Source organism: Daphnia magna, linkage group LG7, assembly GCF_020631705.1.
Source record: "Daphnia magna isolate NIES linkage group LG7, ASM2063170v1.1, whole genome shotgun sequence".
Classification (NCBI taxonomy): Eukaryota; Metazoa; Arthropoda; class Branchiopoda; order Diplostraca; family Daphniidae; genus Daphnia; species Daphnia magna.
In genome coordinates, this window is record NC_059188.1 from 489,737 (window position 1) to 505,022 (window position 15,286).

The 15,286-nt window shown below is 40.8% G+C and overlaps 7 protein-coding genes across 9 annotated transcripts; 6 read left to right on the forward strand and 1 right to left on the reverse strand.

Annotated features, from left to right (window-relative positions):
- Positions 1-34: 34 nt before the first annotated feature.
- LOC116927088 (phosphatidylinositol glycan anchor biosynthesis class U protein) lies at positions 35-1,774 on the forward strand. Its single transcript, XM_032934078.2, has 6 exons — positions 35-254; positions 322-521; positions 581-1,011; positions 1,070-1,338; positions 1,395-1,537; positions 1,596-1,774. The coding sequence occupies exons 1-6, from the start codon at positions 128-130 to the stop codon at positions 1,704-1,706; spliced, it is 1,281 nt and encodes a 426-aa protein (XP_032789969.2). The 5' UTR covers positions 35-127; the 3' UTR covers positions 1,707-1,774.
- LOC116927073 lies at positions 1,704-3,734 on the reverse strand. The gene is made up of 4 exons (XM_032934053.2): positions 3,438-3,734; positions 3,251-3,378; positions 2,379-3,198; positions 1,704-2,318 (listed from the first exon to the last, which is right to left on the reverse strand). Exons 1-4 carry the CDS (start codon positions 3,573-3,575, stop codon positions 1,956-1,958), a joined length of 1,449 nt encoding a protein of 482 aa, XP_032789944.2. The 5' UTR covers positions 3,576-3,734; the 3' UTR covers positions 1,704-1,955.
- Positions 3,735-4,777: 1,043 nt separating this feature from the next.
- On the forward strand, positions 4,778-6,705 carry LOC116927159 (UPF0676 protein C1494.01). 2 transcript variants are annotated; one of them, XM_045176997.1, is made up of 8 exons: positions 4,778-4,980; positions 5,199-5,293; positions 5,359-5,474; positions 5,536-5,705; positions 5,773-5,969; positions 6,033-6,140; positions 6,217-6,420; positions 6,525-6,705. In XM_045176997.1, the coding sequence occupies exons 1-7, from the start codon at positions 4,944-4,946 to the stop codon at positions 6,397-6,399; spliced, it is 906 nt and encodes a 301-aa protein (XP_045032932.1). In that variant the 5' UTR covers positions 4,778-4,943; the 3' UTR covers positions 6,400-6,420; positions 6,525-6,705. The 2 variants fall into 2 exon arrangements, with proteins under 2 accessions (XP_045032932.1, XP_045032931.1); XM_045176996.1 differs by having other exon boundaries at positions 4,780-4,980; positions 6,522-6,705.
- A 139-nt stretch (positions 6,706-6,844) lies between these two features.
- LOC116927100 (UDP-N-acetylglucosamine transporter) lies at positions 6,845-8,489 on the forward strand. Its single transcript, XM_045176995.1, has 6 exons — positions 6,845-7,181; positions 7,250-7,549; positions 7,607-7,729; positions 7,814-7,997; positions 8,066-8,184; positions 8,249-8,489. The coding sequence occupies exons 1-6, from the start codon at positions 7,095-7,097 to the stop codon at positions 8,480-8,482; spliced, it is 1,047 nt and encodes a 348-aa protein (XP_045032930.1). The 5' UTR covers positions 6,845-7,094; the 3' UTR covers positions 8,483-8,489.
- A 691-nt stretch (positions 8,490-9,180) lies between these two features.
- Positions 9,181-10,649, forward strand: LOC116927142. The gene is made up of 4 exons (XM_032934130.2): positions 9,181-9,501; positions 9,563-10,135; positions 10,197-10,378; positions 10,447-10,649. The coding sequence occupies exons 1-4, from the start codon at positions 9,401-9,403 to the stop codon at positions 10,569-10,571; spliced, it is 981 nt and encodes a 326-aa protein (XP_032790021.2). The 5' UTR covers positions 9,181-9,400; the 3' UTR covers positions 10,572-10,649.
- A 506-nt stretch (positions 10,650-11,155) lies between these two features.
- On the forward strand, positions 11,156-12,701 carry LOC116927145. 2 transcript variants are annotated; one of them, XM_032934133.2, is made up of 4 exons: positions 11,156-11,527; positions 11,597-12,169; positions 12,222-12,403; positions 12,474-12,701. In XM_032934133.2, exons 1-4 carry the CDS (start codon positions 11,424-11,426, stop codon positions 12,581-12,583), a joined length of 969 nt encoding a protein of 322 aa, XP_032790024.2. In that variant the 5' UTR covers positions 11,156-11,423; the 3' UTR covers positions 12,584-12,701. The 2 variants fall into 2 exon arrangements, with proteins under 2 accessions (XP_032790024.2, XP_032790025.2); XM_032934134.2 differs by having other exon boundaries at positions 11,416-11,534.
- Positions 12,702-13,153: 452 nt separating this feature from the next.
- On the forward strand, positions 13,154-14,905 carry LOC116927098. Its single transcript, XM_045176998.1, has 4 exons — positions 13,154-13,356; positions 13,422-14,003; positions 14,066-14,247; positions 14,317-14,905. Exons 1-4 carry the CDS (start codon positions 13,256-13,258, stop codon positions 14,424-14,426), a joined length of 975 nt encoding a protein of 324 aa, XP_045032933.1. The 5' UTR covers positions 13,154-13,255; the 3' UTR covers positions 14,427-14,905.
- Positions 14,906-15,286: the final 381 nt, after the last annotated feature.

Here is a 15,286-nt window from a genome sequence, read left to right on the forward strand (position 1 = left end):
TTTTTAGTTTAGAGGGATTGCAAGTCTTCTCGCATTGGTTTCTATTTCAAGTTGACGTTGGCTGTCATATCGTCAACAATAAAAAGTACTCTGCAGTGAGAAAGGACGACTCTGTCGTTCCCTAGAAATGTATAGCCCATGGAAAAGTAATATTTTGGGTGTTGTAATACGAGCGTGGATGTTTAATTCGGGGTTCTACGAGTCGCTGTCTGATAGAGTGGAAATATCGACTCCTTTGAACTCATGGAAGCGCGGTAGAAAATAAAGCAAACTATATGCCGATTGAATGTTTTGATCTCACAACACACTGTTTATTTCCAGTGGTTGAAGGTGTTTACCTGCATCAGCGATCTCAATCTCCTTATGAAGGAGATGTCTTTCATGAGACTCCGACAGGACTCCTTTTCTACACATATTTATTAAAATTAAATTGCAATGTTTTGCAAGCAGTCTTCATATTGTGTGATGTCATTACAGCAATTGTATTGACAAAGGCAACACGGTTATTTATTCAGGATATTGTAAGTACCATTTTGGTTTCCAAACTGCTATTTTTTATAAAAGCTGAGATTAATTATAGGTAAAAGACCAGCAGAACAAATTGAAAACATACCATAAAGATGCCAAAACAATTACCTTGAAAAAAGAAGAAGTAGCCAATGTTCCTCAGTACGTTACGGCTGCCTACCTGCTAAACCCTTATATAGTGTGCAGCTGTGTAGCTATGACAACAACAGTGTTTGCCAATTTGATTCTATCCCTAACACTGTTCGCTATGGCCAAGAGGTCCCGATTGCTATCAACTTGCTGTCTTGCTCTTGCCTCTCATCAGAGTTTTTATCCAGTCATGCTTTTGGTACCGATTGCTATAGCAACAGCCAAGGAGAAACAACTGCTCAAATCAGTCTTTTTGACAATCACGAGTTATGCACTTTTTACGTCTTTGTTGATCTGGTTCTCCTACCTGTCGACAGGAAGCTGGCGATTCATTGAATCGACATATGGTTGCATGTACGTTGTTTTGTTTTTACTTATTCTATTCATTATACTCTATACGTTTCTTTTGCAGTTTGAAGGTTCCTGATTTGACGCCCAATATTGGTCTCTTCTGGTACTTTTTCACCGAGATGTTTGACCACTTTTATCTATTCTTTACCTACGTCTTCCAACTCAACCCCTTTATCTACGTGATCCCATTGGCTATACGTTTTGATGACAACGTTCCTTTACTCAGCTTCACCTTGTGCGCGATCATGGCCATATTTAAATCATATCCGTCCATAGGGGATGTAGGTTTCTACCTAGCTCTCTTGCCGCTTTGGAATCATCTAGTTCCCTGTAAGTTCACTATATTTCTTACAGTTATTACACGGTATAACGAAGTATCGATCCAGTTTTCAGGCACTCTTTTATCGTTGGCTGCATCTTCTTGGTGACATCAGTTCTTAGTCCTATCCTTTGGTATCTCTGGATATATACTGGTTCAGCCAACGCAAATTTCTTTTTTGCCACCACTTTGGCCTTCGCAACAGCTCAGGTACGATACCATAATGAATTTTATGAGAATAATTTTGAACAAGATGTGTTTCTTACAGATTTTTCTCCTGACGGACGTTCTGTTTGCACAAGCAAAATATGACTACCATCTCAAACATGGGGTCGACTTAAAAATTAATGGTAAAGATGGTATGCTAGTCTTGGAATGATGGCTAACTGTGTATTATTACAAGAGTCAGTTTTTTTTTTCAATAACCAGTACAAGTTTAACACTTGGGTAATGTTGTCTCTCTATTGACGACCCTACATATTCCCCAAATCATTGTAGATATCCCGTCTTATTATGGGAAGTATCTTGTATCATCATCGGTGATATGGTCGTCTAGCTATTGACTACGGTTGAATGCAAGGGATATGCATGAAAATATTAGTTTGTTATGGGTCATGTCTACTCAGATCTATTCAACTCCACAAGAGTGAATGACGACATCGTTTTGATTAAGGTTAAGACGACTTATATTCTGGCATATCTCGATGCCTCTGTGGACGTAGCCAAAGACTGTGGTCATCTGGTTGTTGTTGGGATGGTCACGGCAGATAACGGAGAACTCTGAGCAGACGTATACCCCTTCTAGGCTTCTTCCGCGATGACGCATACGCAGTGCACCTTTAACCTCGTCTAATGTAGAATGATCGGCTATGAAACGCTGAGATTTCCCATCACACCATCCATAAAGAAACGAACTGGCACATCCTCCATCGTCCAACACAATTTCCAAATCTTCGTACTTTCCGGCAGTAAAGGATTCCCCGTCTTTATTCTGAAGATTAAGGCAAGCACATTAGCTATCTAAGTACAATTTTTTAATGTAATAATTTACCATAAATACGGAACAGGATTTGTAAGACAACCCTGTGCTACCCTTGCAGTAATCCATGAAGCGCCTACTCATCATGGGAGCCTCATCAAAGTTGAGTCGGAAAACTACTTTTGGCTGGATAACATTGTTGATTTTAAACTGCATATAGCACATGTTGTGTTTTTGCCCGGAAGATGATTCCGTTTCAGTGGTTGACCAATCATCGTCAGACGAATCCCCGGCCAAACTCGGATGTGACTGTTTGATGGGTGCATGCTGCTTGCTAGGTTTCCCGTTCGTTGGTTCCACTTCACATGCTTGATCTCTTTCCCCATTCTGAGTTGCTTCTTCCCAGAGCTTTTCTTCCCTCATTTGGAACAGTATAAAAGTCAAAACCGAATGGTATGAGCCAATACGAGGCCCGTGAGGAGATTTGTTATTGAAAGCTAGAATCTTTTTCTCCAAAGCTTTAACATTGTAGTTAGCCCCATCATTCTTCTTTTTCAATGTTAAGCAGCACATAAAATTCTCGATGTCGGATAAGCTTTTTCCAAGGCTTTCAGCTGCATCAAGTTCTTCTTTAGAATATTTATGATCAGCCTCACACTTGGAATATGAAGCTAGGAGTTCCTCCATGTCCTGTTTGGAAAATGGATCTTCTAACAGAGACTGCAATATTGCAATCTTTTCATTATTATCTTCTGCCTTTTGGGAAATGGTATTCTCTATGAGTTTCAAAGCATCCTGAACCATTTTCAGCTTTGACTGTACATCACGACGCTTGGCAATTGATTCAGCCCAATTATTTTTTGTGTTTGCTATCATGTGTTCAATTGTTTTCCTAAAAATAAATAATAAGCCTAGGCAAAATTAGAACAAATAAAAACATTTACCTTTTAGCCACCATTTTTTGAATTTTGGGCATAATGTAAAAGTTACTTGTCATATTATCCACTCCGTTTTTTATTTTAGTCACATTACGGCAATATGGGCATGTAACAAGTGAGGTTACAGCTTGCAACTAATTAGTCATTTGGAAGAAAATAATTACTAGTTTTATGGAAATTCAGTTTTTGTTACCTTTAAACATGTGACACAACACGAATGAAAACATTCTAGTATTTTTGGTGTGCGATCGTCAGTATCATAGTACTCCATGCATATGCCGCATACCAAAAAATCTTTTTCTTCTTCATCACTACTTGATTTGCAAGCCATTTGAGGAAAATTGCGAGAGACGCGGACCGTCCTCGAAAGCAATGATTTTATTACAACGGAGAAAGTCCTATTGCTGTTATCTTTTTCTAATCATTTTGATCTTATCATTCTACTTAACTACTTGTTGGATTCGATCATTTTCGATCTGCTAGGGCACTGCCCAAAAGTACGGCATACTGCTGATAGGTGACTCTTGTGTTCAACAAAAACAATCAAAACAACAAATGCCCACTGAGAGTGGGCCTTGAGTTAGGCCAAATACAAAATATATTTCTTAAAAAACAAAAAGAATGGGGGGTTGACAATGATAGACAATGATGCCCTGAAGGTTAACGAAATGACAAGCAATTTTTCTGTAAAGGAAATTTGAAGCTGCAAGAAATTTGTCACGCGCCATAAACATAGGAACAGCAACCTGCAGACGGGCACCGAACAAATAGACGAGGTAAAATTTGAGAAGTTCTGGTGATAGTTAAAATGGGATATACCTTAAACATTTGAACTTTAGTGAAATTATCCTTTACTGTACATTGAACAGATCGCTAGAGAAGGGTACGACGAGTTTCGGTCCGTTAAAGAATCAGAAATCCCTGTTTGACGAGTTTTCCCATCGTCCATCGGTCGCCTGACGATTCTCACGAAAGACCAACTGCCAGCATCACCTTCGTTATTGACATCCATCTCTGACGGTGGAATGAATACCGCTGGCCAAAATCGCATCCTCCCAGTTGCCTTTTATGTCATGAGGCCTTCAATAGTTTCGGCCGTAACTAATTGCAAAGGGATTTCCCCAAACCAGCCCCAGGTAAAGAAAAGACAAAATGTTATATTCTTCTAGTCCATTCAATGTATCGTGAATTTTCCAGTGATGAAATTGTTGCAGCTAAAGCAGCCGTAAATAATTCTCTTTAACGAAGCACTTCCGGGCATGACAATGAAACGGTGACGTCTTTTATAAGAACGTCTTTTACGTAGAATTTCAAAGAAAAGGTTGTGTAGACGTCACGTTTGGCGTTGGCGGTATATACAGTCTTCCATTATTATGCATACTTCCTGATCACGCAACAGATTATTGAAAACAATCTTACGATTCGCTGGCGACCCAAAATCATATTTTGAAATAATTCTGAACATGTTAGGATTCAAGTGATTGTTTTGTTGTTTGATAGATGGCAGGTTAATAGTTGTTGCTTTAAAAAACAAAAGAGAATCTCTAAATGCCTTGGGATGATGTTGATCCTTATCCTCCTACTAGCCATTGTGTCGATGTTTGAAGTGTTGCTCATTGTGGACAACGTAAGTCGTTGATCAACATCACCCAGTCAATCCGTTATACTGCTAGAAATTAAACTTGGATAACAAGCCATCATGCCGGAGATTCCCGTCGTTGACCTGTCCAACATGGGTGAGTAAATTTACAATTTTCCGTGTTTTGAAATGTTATGAGAATCATATTGCTTAACTGGTAACTAGGCAAGGACCTAGTAGCTTACGTCATCATTATTTCGTCATAAGGGTATTTTTTCTTTTTCAAGTTCAACATTTACGATGACGTTCGAGTCGATTGAATATACCCGAGTTTTCATGCAATTAGTTAAATCCCAAAATAATTTTCTTTTATAGGCTTACATCAAGGCCGCATCACGAAAGAATTAGACGAAGCATTCTCCACCGTTGGTTTCGTCTATTTGAAAAATCACGGAATAGATCAAAAGAAGGTTGTAATTCATTTTGTAAATTTACTCGTGGGTTTCAATTGAATGTTAAATTTTTTTTTTCTTAGGTGGACAATGTGTTTGAAGCTTCTAGAACATTCTTTCAGCTGCCGGAAGATATCAAAAAAGGTTATCCACGAGATAATGAGCATTTCGACGGCTACACGGGGAGAGATCAGGAGATGTAATGATGAATTAAACACATTTGTCTGGTGAATGATTATTTTTAACGGTTTTCGATTTAGCTTGGAAGACAGCAGCGTGCACGAAGTCCGCGAAGCTTATGACGTCACATCTCCGACTGGATTCTATCCCGACGACAGCGTTCCTCAATTCCGCCCAGCTATTTGCGAGTTGGCCCAGTCACTTTGCCAGTTGACCGTCGACTTGTTGAAATGCATGGCACTTGCTCTAGGTTGGATTTACAGATAACGCACAATATTTACTTACACAACTGCAGTATATAATATGTGGATCGTTAGGATTGGACGAAGATTATCTGAGCAGTCGACATCAGCACATATTCCATGGCGTAGACAAAAATGGGACGATTTTGCGTTCACTTTATTATCCCTCACTAAGTGGAGACGACATTCAACCGGGTGTCGTCAGATGTGGAGAGCACTCTGATTACGGCACTGTCACTTTATTGCTCCAAGATGATATGGGAGGGTTAGAAGTACGTATTTTTGTTGTTGTTGTTGTTTATACCTTTCGTGTTCTTGTTACGTCTTTCGTTCAGGTGCTGTCGGGATCAGAATGGATAGCAGCCGATCCCATTCCTGGAGCTGTGTTGGTAAATCTAGGAGATTTGATGCAATTTTGGACTTCCGATCGATATCATGCTACTGTATGAGCACCGTCCTTCACTGCCCTATATAAAACACGATAGTTTGAATGGATTTTTCTTTTTTTTCAATCAACAGGTTCATCGAGTACGAGTGCCTGAAATCGAGATACGTCGACGTTCACCTCGTCAGTCAATCGCATTTTTCGTTCAGCCCGATAATGGCGTTATGATCTCTGCGCTGGACGGGTCGCAGAAACATCCACCCGTCGAATCTTTGGCGTATTTGAAACTCCGCTTATCTGAGACGTACAAGTATTGAAATTTAACAAGGAAGGAAAAGGTAGGTTTTCCAGTCTTATTTGGCTTTAGTGCCGCATTATTTTTATTCAACTGTAATGACGTGCGTAGGATGTCTAAGATTTCGTTTTTGTTCTTTATCAGTAGATTACCGCTATCGCTTTTTAGTATCTAAATGGCTATGTAGCCAGACTAACCTCTGTGTTTTGTGTGTGGCAACGGCCACAAGTATCGGGACCATTCAGCTCCAGTTTTCACTACAACGTTCCGCACATGTGTTCCTAATTCTTGTTACTTATGGCATTGCAATGAATTCATGCGTACCTTTCGTGTCGGGCTTATGGATAGGCTTTATTCCTAGTATAGTTCTGTTTTAAAGTGAAAAAAAAAATAAAACCAAAAATAAAACAGGTGTGATTACCTGTTAGTCTGCTCCAACTGGGAGCGGCGTTTGAAACAGACTTGAATATCAAGTCGGAAGGGCAGTGCAACCCACGCGTTTTAGAACAGGTGGGTTCCGAAGCCCAAACTTGTCGTCGAGTTTTACGGGGGAGATTTCACCGCTGTATATGTCAGCCAATCAACAGTTTACGGTGTCGAGGTCTATCGTCGAAAACAGCAGCAATTCATTCTAGTGACCTTCCGCTACGATTTGGACGCGTTGTCCGTAGAACTGGTGAACTTTCGCGTAACATTGCAGGTCTTCTAGAATTCATCATGAAAACGTTGCTGTCAGGGAAATTAACCAAACTGCTAACTCCTTCCGTTATCCGTTATGGCTTGTTACTATTGTTAACCGTCCAGGTATACCGCCCTGCTGTTTTATATTCCAGTGTTTTGAATGTTAATAATTATTTTGATGTCTCTCCTAGAATACGGCAACAGTTCTCTGCATGCGAGCGTCGATGATCAACGCTTCAGCAACCAATCAGAAATACGTCGTATCCACATTAGTGCTAACAATGGAAACAATTAAAGTCGTGATCCTCCTGGCTTTGATTGTGATCGTCGAATCGAGCTGTTCCCTTCGCAAAGCCATGACGCTGCTGTACGATGAAATAGTTTGCCGGCCGTACGATACCCTCCCATTGGCTGTCCCGAGTTTCCTGTACGTCGTCCAGGACAATCTGATTGTTTACGCCTTATCGTGCGTCGACGCCACCACTTATCAAGTAAGCCTTGAATGTTAACACTACGTTGTTCCTATTTTGATTGTTATTCAATTTTAGGTCACCTACCAACTAAGAATATTGACGACCGCCATATTCGCTAGGATGTTGCTCAACAAAATCATAACAGTAAAGAGATGGCTGTCTCTCGTTTTGTTGATGCTTGGCGTGATTCTAACTCAGGCAAGTTTTTAATTATCATGTGTACGTAGCTATTAGACTTGATTTCTACGTTTATACTAATCATTTAAATTCATAATGATGCAGGTCCATTTCAGTAAAGACAGTGGGATTTTTAGTTTCCGAACTGGAAAAGAAGGTCCGGCTTACGTTTTGGGTCTCGTCTCTATTTTGTGCGCAACGTTGACCAGCGGTTTCGCCGGTGTTTACAATGAGAAGTTGATCAAAAACGGACAACAACCTTTACTACTGATCAGAAGTATTCAGCTAAGTGAGTATCATTTCAACTAAAGTTCGATTACAAGACACCGCAGAATTAAACCTTTCCTTTTTTTTTAGGTTTGTTTTGCCTTTTCTTCGCATTTTTAGGTGTGCTATTGAAGGACGGACGACTGGTCAGTACACAAGGCTATTTTTACGGTTATAGTCCGCTCGTTTGGTTGGTTGCAGCCATGCAGGTAATTAAGCGCGTGTGTTTCAATCAACTTTGAACCAAATGTACTAATTTCATTCATTGCAAAGGCTGTGGGTGGTATAATTGTGGCTGGAACGATGAAGTATGCCGACAACATCTTGAAAACGTTCGCCACTTCGATTTCAATCGTGATGTCGTGCATTTTTTCCTATTACCTACTGGGCGATGACAATTTAACGGCCACATTCATCGTTGGAACTGTAGCCATTTTATTCGCCACGTATCTGTATTCGGTGGCCACGGTTCAGACTGCGAAACCAGCTGAACCAATAAAATCATAACATCACTGCCGAATGTTTGATTTGTCGTTAAATGGTTGTGATTCTTAAGAAGCGATTGATTCGCCATCGTCCACTAATAGGGATCGGCCCCGATTACCTGAGACCCACCTTACTACCGGAAGGTACTGGCGCGACACGTGTAATCGGGGACGATCCCTATCCACTAATTAAACACAGCGGCGTGCGGGAAAATGCATCGCTACACCGTGGCATTGATAAGCTCCTCCCTCGATGTCATGTAAGGCCATGCCATTTGAAGGGAAGGACTTGGCGACTAACTGTAAAAATGTTTAAATAAAGGACTGACTTTAAACGTGTGCGTTGCAGTGCAACCAAATCGACTGGCACATCTATAACAAGCGGACAAAACTATCGCATTTGGAATGGTTTCTATCTAAAGTTGGAGGCCGCTTTAATAATATGCGATTGTGACACGTAACATGTTATGCCTTGTTGTAGTCGAAGTAGAATTATCAGCTAAAGTAAGTAGCATTTAAGAGTATAGAAAAGCAACGGAAACGGGCCACTACTGAAACGAGTGAGAAGAATGACATCGAGGCTGAACTCCAGCTGCATAGCAAATGGATTGGTACACGTTGACGTGTATAAGCTCCTCCCTGAATATCACGATAGGTTCTAAACACGGAAAGGGGGGGGGGGAGTTGGTACCCCAGCTGTCACAGTTTTCTGAACAATAAAGACACACTTTCAACGTGCGTGTCACAACGCAATCGAACGGGAACATCTGACAGCGAGGCAAAGTACAGAGCACTGTCTCGTTGAAATTTGGGACTTGAGCACCAAGTCTGGAGGACATTTGAACATGCGCAACTGTGTCGGCAGTGACGATTGCGACTGTGCACATCAAAGACGTTACTGTTGAGTCAATTGGTTCTGGTTTTAAGAGATAAATAAAAAATGTTTCGTTTTCCTCGCCGATTGTCCTATTCAGCCCTGATTGCTGGTGTCATCGTTGGGTTCTTCTTCTACTGGGTCATCGATATTCAGCCGTTTCATCTGTAACACGTTTTCAATGTTTTCAAATGTTTCATTAACCCATTTTTAGAAATTGTGATTCAGGTATTTTGTTAGCGAAGCAGAGTTCATGGACACTTACACCTTTTCCGATGGCTTCAACAACGAGACTGGCGTCGATCGCTTCATCGTGCCCAACATCATTCACTTTATCCGCTTCAAGAGTTTCGAGCTCAAATTCATGGACTATGTGGTAATCATGGCCGCGATGCGCAATCACAGACCCGATAAATTCTATTTCCACACGGATGTCAAAGACGCTAAATGCGAAGGAAAGTATTGGGAATGGGTGAAAAAGGATCGAGAATTGTGGTCTCGAATCGAAGTCAAGTACCTGGAAGTGCCAACGGAAATCTTCGGACAGCAACTGAGCGACGGTTGGAGGTTATGGCACGGCAGTGACATCTCACGGTTACGTATGATCAAAAAGTACGGAGGCATCTATTTGGATAATGACTGTTTCGTCCTCAAATCACTGGACAAGTACCGTAAATTCGAATGTTCCATCAACTGGGACGAAAATCAAAGTCTTGGCAATCAAGTCATCATTGCCAATAAGAACGCTCGCATTCTGCCTCTATGGCTAGACACTTATAAGGAGTATCATTCGGACTTGTGGTAAATCTTTAAAAGAATAAGTCTTGTCTAACGCATCGGGCTAATGAAATTGATCGCAAAGGTATTACAACGGCGGAGAGCGACCCACAGTCGAGATTTTGCATCGCCGTCCAGAATTCATTCACCGAGTGAAGGGAGATTTCGGAGCCGACGATGGCATATCGCCTAATCTCTATTTGAATAAAGATTTCGAATGGCGCCATTTAGATATCATTCATTTGCTCATAGGGCAACGCATTTTCTGTGAGTATCATTCTGCTGTCGATTCAGTAGGTCATCAATCTAATCTGATGGGTCTACGCAAAATTCAGGGGATCCCAATTACAACGCAACGCCCGTTTTCGATGAAAACAACATTCGCACTTATCCGTATCCGATCGGAGAAATGGTTCGCGAACTTCTCGATATGCCTCAGCCCCCGAAAATCATTTCCTGATGTGTAAACAAAGATTCTAAATTCGATGTCGACACATTTTTCCATTCGGAAATACAGAGTCTTTTTTAATCCTTCAAATGCGCAAATTGCTTCGCTATTCTTGTATACACACTCGTTACACTGCGCTACTTGATAGCCTTACAATTTCCGTCATGAAAACATAAAGATCACAAGACATTGTTTTTCTTGCCCCCACCTTTTGTTTCCACGTGTCTTACGTTACCTATCCCCTTGCACCTGTACAATAAATTCTTCCTTGAATTCAGTTGCTTTTCTATAGACACGCGATAGAGGTCTCTGAAACTGCTGTGCTGCCATTGTGACATCTAACATCCGATTGTTTCTTCGACATGTACAGTAAGTGTTTAACATTGTGCATGACTTGTAGAAAACATCATTACACACTTCTTTCTCAATGCTGGGATTTTAAATTTTTTTTTCTATTTCACGGAACTCGAAATTTTAAGGATGCAATTCGAAAAGATGTCGAACTTACCCAGGTATACTATTCGTGTTTGAGGCATGTTACAATTGAATTTCATTGTGTGTACGATTGTTGTTCCGGTGCGTCCCCATATATATAGCTCCTCCCTGAATACCAGCACGATTTGTTTAGAAACGTGGAGCCCCTCTCTGCTGGTGTCCAGCTGTCAGAGTTGTAATTTTTAAAACAGACTTTCAACTTGCGAGTTGCAACGCAATCGGACGGCACATCTCACACATGGGACACAATTGGAGACCATCGAATAGTACGCACTTGTGCTGGCAGTGACGATTGCACCTGTAAACACCTGGGACCGTACTCAGCTGCTAGCGTGTTTTATTTTTCTGGATAAAGTCTAGCGCAGCAAAATGCTGTGTCGCTTTCCTCGCCGATTGTCCTTTTCAGCCCTGATTGTTGGTGCGATCGTTGGGTTCTTCATCTACTGGGTCATCGACATTCAGCCATACAAACCGTAACATGTTAACAATCGTTTAAAATGTTTGATTTCCCACGTTGTGCTGATGGTCTCTTCTTTTGTTAGGTACCTTGTGAATGAAACTGGGTTTATGGATTCTCACACACTATTCGATAATTTCAACAATGCAACCGGTGTCAAAGATTTCATCGTGCCCAATATCATCCATTTTATCCGATTCCAAAATTTTGAGCTGGGCTTTATCGATTACGTGGTACTCAAGGCCGCGATGCGCAATCACCGACCCGATAAATTCTATTATCACACGGATGTCAAAGACGCCAAATGCCAAGGAAAGTATTGGGAATGGGTGAAAAAGGATCAAGAATTGTGGTCTCGAATCGAAGTCAAGTACCTCGAAATGCCAACGGAAATCTTTGGACAAAAACTGAGCGATGATTTTGGTATATACCACGGCAGTGACATATCACGTTTACGCATTTTGAAAAAGTACGGAGGCATCTATTTGGATAATGATTGCTTCGTTATCCAATCGCTGGACAAGTATCGCAAATTCGAATGCGTCGTCAACTGGGACGAAGATCAATTTCTTGGCAATCAAGTCATCATCGCCAATAAGAACGCCCGAATCCTGCCTCATTGGTTAAACACTTACAAAGTGTATCGTATAGACGAATGGTAAGACTCTAATCTAACGCATCGGGTTAATTAAATTGATTCGATTGCAAAGGTACTACAACGGTGGAGAGCGACCCACAGTGGAAATTTTGTACCGCCATCCAGAATTGATTCACCGCGTGAAAGGCAATTTCGGAGCAGACACTGGTGTTTCGTCCAATGTCTATGCGGATCCACAAATGGACTGGCGTCGTTTAGACATCATTCATTTGCTTGCTGGCCACCGCTCTTACAGTGATTATATCATTCTTTGTCTTTATTCAATGGTTTCAATGTACAGTAACTGAGTCTATGAAAAATTTAGTGGATCCCAATTTCAACATAACGCCCGTTTTGGATGAAAACACCATTCGCACGTACCCCTATCCGTTTGGAGAAATGGCTCGCGAAGTTCTTGATATTCCCCACCCTTGATTCACCTACTCGGTTTGTTAAAACCTTGTTATCTAAGAATATCTAAACGCCAAAGAGCTATTGGATTTTGACTAATCTTCGCACCTGTGTAATGAATACAGAATCTCCTCCAATCTTATGCACGTTCTTCTTCACGTTTTCACCAATCTTTTTATTTAGCCGTTCAGCATTCCGTCCGGATGGCTTCGAGGGAATTGTTAAAATTCGTGCAATTGGGTTCGATTTTCACGTACGTGTAAGTTGTCTTACGCTAGGTGGCCCACCGATGCACTTCCGGCATTTGGTACCCTAAAGATTCCGTCAGCTTGAAAATATAGGATCGGTGCCATTCCAAAACTGTCCAATTCGATTTTAAAAAACTTGGTCTTTCGAATGAGGTTGATGTCATCGACATCAATTCAATTTAGTTCAAGAAATGTGAGCTGACATTTGTCGACTACGTGTGGATTCCAAACTGTAAAGTATTTTTTGAAAAAACCAGAAAAAAAATCCTCAATGTGTGTTGCCACGACAACCTTATCAAATGAAGCAATGAGCAAGCAATTTTTATCACCAGATTTGGAGGGCAACGAAGATACAGACACTTGTGTCGGCAAAAGGCACCTGTGAACACGGGAGACTGTAGTTTACGGCCAATGTCTTTAAGTCTTAGGGTAAAACAAAACGAAAAGAATGTGCCGTTTTCCTCTTCGAATCCTCTTTCTAACGTTGATTATTGGCGTGATTCTTAGCTTCGTCATATTCTCTGACGTCGATGTTCAGCCGTTTAAAATGTAACACGTTCTTCGATGTTTCAAATTCTTGTCGGTTTTTGATGCTCTGTTTTTTTTAAATCTAGGTCTGCTTTGAGATACGTGAATGAAGCAGAGTTTATCAACACTTATGCATTTTTCGATAGTTTCGACAATGCAACCGGTGTCAATGATTTCATCGTGCCCAATATCATCCATTTTATCCGATTCCGAAATTTTGAGCTGGGCTTTGTCGATTACGTGGTACTCAAAGCCGCGATGCGCAATCACCGACCGGACAAATTCTATTACCACACGGATGTCAAAGACGCTAAATGCGAAGGAAAGTATTGGGAATGGGTGAAAAAAGACCAAGAATTGTGGTCTCGAATCGAAGTCAAGTACCTCGAATTGCCAACGGAAATCTTTGGACAAAAACTGAGTGACGGATGGGGTTTATTCCACGGCAGTGACATATCGCGTTTACGTATTTTGAAAAAGTACGGAGGCATCTATTTGGATAATGATTGCTTCGTTATCCAATCATTAGACAAGTATCGCAAATTTGAATGCGTCGTCAACTGGGACGAAAATCAATTTCTTGGCAATCAAGTCATCATTGCAAACAAGAACGCTCGCATTCTGCCTCTATGGCTAGACACTTATAAAGAGTATCATTCGGACTTGTGGTAAATTCATTGCAATTATTTTACACCCAACGCATCGGGTTAATGAAATTGATTGGCTATAGGTATTACAACGGTGGAGAGCGACCCACAGTGGAAATTTTGTATCGTCACCCAGAGTTGATTCACCGTGTCAAAGGTAATTTCGGAGCAGACACGGGTGTATCAGTCAGCGTCTATAAGAATCCACAAATGGACTGGCGTCGTTTAGACATCATCCATTTGCTCATGGGGCATCGCTCGTACAGTGAGTAGATATCATTCTGCTTGTATTTTATTATTTCAATGTACAGTAATTGAATCCATCACAATTTAGTGGATCCCAATTTCAACAAGACGCCCATATTCGATGAAAACACCATTCGCACCTATCCATATCCTTTCGGAGAAATGGCCCGGGAAGTTCTTGATCTGCCCCACCCCTGAAAATCCCGTCCAAATAGCTGAAACGGGACAAATCTAAACGTGTTATCGAGACGTGTACATTTTTTTCTTATTCACTACCAATTTCCAAAGGGAAGGGTGACTTAAATGAAACAGATTATTCGATTTTCTTGAACTCCACCTTTTTTTTCTTTGTCCACTTGTTTTACCTTACCCATCCCCTTGCACCTGTACAGTCAATTGTTTTTTAAAAAAATCAGTTGATGTTTCATTGTCTCGACAGTTCTTGGGTAGGTGTGCGAGGTCACTGAGATTGCCCCACCTAAAATGTTGTGCTTTTATTGAATGTGCAAATTTTTTAATTTCTCTTCTTCAAGTAGTATTTCTTTCTTTGTCTGGTTTCGTGCAGTGTTTTCCAGCTACATCTAGTTTTAAAAATTAGTACAATTGCATAAAATGTCGATGTATTCAATTGAAGTGTCTGGCTGGAAGCTAATAAAATGTGAACTGTTTGCACTAGACATTCAAAAGCAATAACAGGTTCCTCACTACGCAATCGGCTTGTCATCGAGCCAATTAAGGGCGTGGCAGCCTTTTTGCGACTGGAAGTTGGAAGAACGATGAAGGTCACTCTCTTGCAAATTGGCTAACGTCACATTTCCTCCCATTATTTGAGTCAATTAAAGTCTAATAGATGACCTCTTTTGATTTTTAGGTTTGGCAAAGACTTGGCCTTGTTCGTCATCGATAGTTTTATTGGCCGAACAAGAGTAGCGTAATTAATTACTAATTTCCATTTGGCGATTTACAGACCTTGAAAAAATATTTCAATTAAGAGATTTGATTTTGTAACCTATATAATTTGATTTATTACATCATTTAGGCTACCTTGTTTTGCTCTA

Excerpts from the sequence above, each read along its gene's own strand:
- LOC116927145 (XM_032934133.2), top strand. The coding sequence starts at position 11,424 with ATGCTGTGTCGCTTTCCTCGCCGATTGTCCTTTTCAGCCCTGATTGTT. Across the intron at positions 11,528-11,596 it reads GACATTCAGCCATACAAACC|GTACCTTGTGAATGAAACTG; the intron begins GTAACATGTTAA and ends TTCTTTTGTTAG. Across the intron at positions 12,170-12,221 it reads GTGTATCGTATAGACGAATG|GTACTACAACGGTGGAGAGC; the intron begins GTAAGACTCTAA and ends TCGATTGCAAAG.
- LOC116927159 (XM_045176997.1), top strand. The coding sequence starts at position 4,944 with ATGCCGGAGATTCCCGTCGTTGACCTGTCCAACATGG. Across the intron at positions 5,970-6,032 it reads ATGATATGGGAGGGTTAGAA|GTGCTGTCGGGATCAGAATG; the intron begins GTACGTATTTTT and ends TCTTTCGTTCAG. Across the intron at positions 6,141-6,216 it reads CCGATCGATATCATGCTACT|GTTCATCGAGTACGAGTGCC; the intron begins GTATGAGCACCG and ends TTCAATCAACAG.
- LOC116927142 (XM_032934130.2), top strand. The coding sequence starts at position 9,401 with ATGTTTCGTTTTCCTCGCCGATTGTCCTATTCAGCCCTGATTGCTGGT. Across the intron at positions 9,502-9,562 it reads GATATTCAGCCGTTTCATCT|GTATTTTGTTAGCGAAGCAG; the intron begins GTAACACGTTTT and ends ATTGTGATTCAG. Across the intron at positions 10,379-10,446 it reads CATAGGGCAACGCATTTTCT|GGGATCCCAATTACAACGCA; the intron begins GTGAGTATCATT and ends CGCAAAATTCAG.
- LOC116927100 (XM_045176995.1), top strand. The coding sequence starts at position 7,095 with ATGAAAACGTTGCTGTCAGGGAAATTAACCAAACTGCTAACTCCTTCC. Across the intron at positions 7,550-7,606 it reads TCGACGCCACCACTTATCAA|GTCACCTACCAACTAAGAAT; the intron begins GTAAGCCTTGAA and ends ATTCAATTTTAG. Across the intron at positions 8,185-8,248 it reads GGTTGGTTGCAGCCATGCAG|GCTGTGGGTGGTATAATTGT; the intron begins GTAATTAAGCGC and ends TTCATTGCAAAG.
- LOC116927073 (XM_032934053.2), bottom strand. The coding sequence starts at position 3,575 with ATGGCTTGCAAATCAAGTAGTGATGAAGAAGAAAAAGATTTTTTGGTA. Across the intron at positions 3,379-3,437 it reads GTTGTGTCACATGTTTAAAG|TTGCAAGCTGTAACCTCACT; the intron begins GTAACAAAAACT and ends ATGACTAATTAG. Across the intron at positions 2,319-2,378 it reads AATCCTGTTCCGTATTTATG|AATAAAGACGGGGAATCCTT; the intron begins GTAAATTATTAC and ends CTTAATCTTCAG.
- LOC116927098 (XM_045176998.1), top strand. The coding sequence starts at position 13,256 with ATGTGCCGTTTTCCTCTTCGAATCCTCTTTCTAACGTTGATTATTGGC. Across the intron at positions 13,357-13,421 it reads GATGTTCAGCCGTTTAAAAT|GTCTGCTTTGAGATACGTGA; the intron begins GTAACACGTTCT and ends TTTTAAATCTAG. Across the intron at positions 14,248-14,316 it reads CATGGGGCATCGCTCGTACA|TGGATCCCAATTTCAACAAG; the intron begins GTGAGTAGATAT and ends ATCACAATTTAG.
- LOC116927088 (XM_032934078.2), top strand. The coding sequence starts at position 128 with ATGTATAGCCCATGGAAAAGTAATATTTTGGGTGTTGTAATACGAGCG. Across the intron at positions 255-321 it reads TTTGAACTCATGGAAGCGCG|TGGTTGAAGGTGTTTACCTG; the intron begins GTAGAAAATAAA and ends GTTTATTTCCAG. Across the intron at positions 1,339-1,394 it reads TTGGAATCATCTAGTTCCCT|TTTTCAGGCACTCTTTTATC; the intron begins GTAAGTTCACTA and ends GTATCGATCCAG.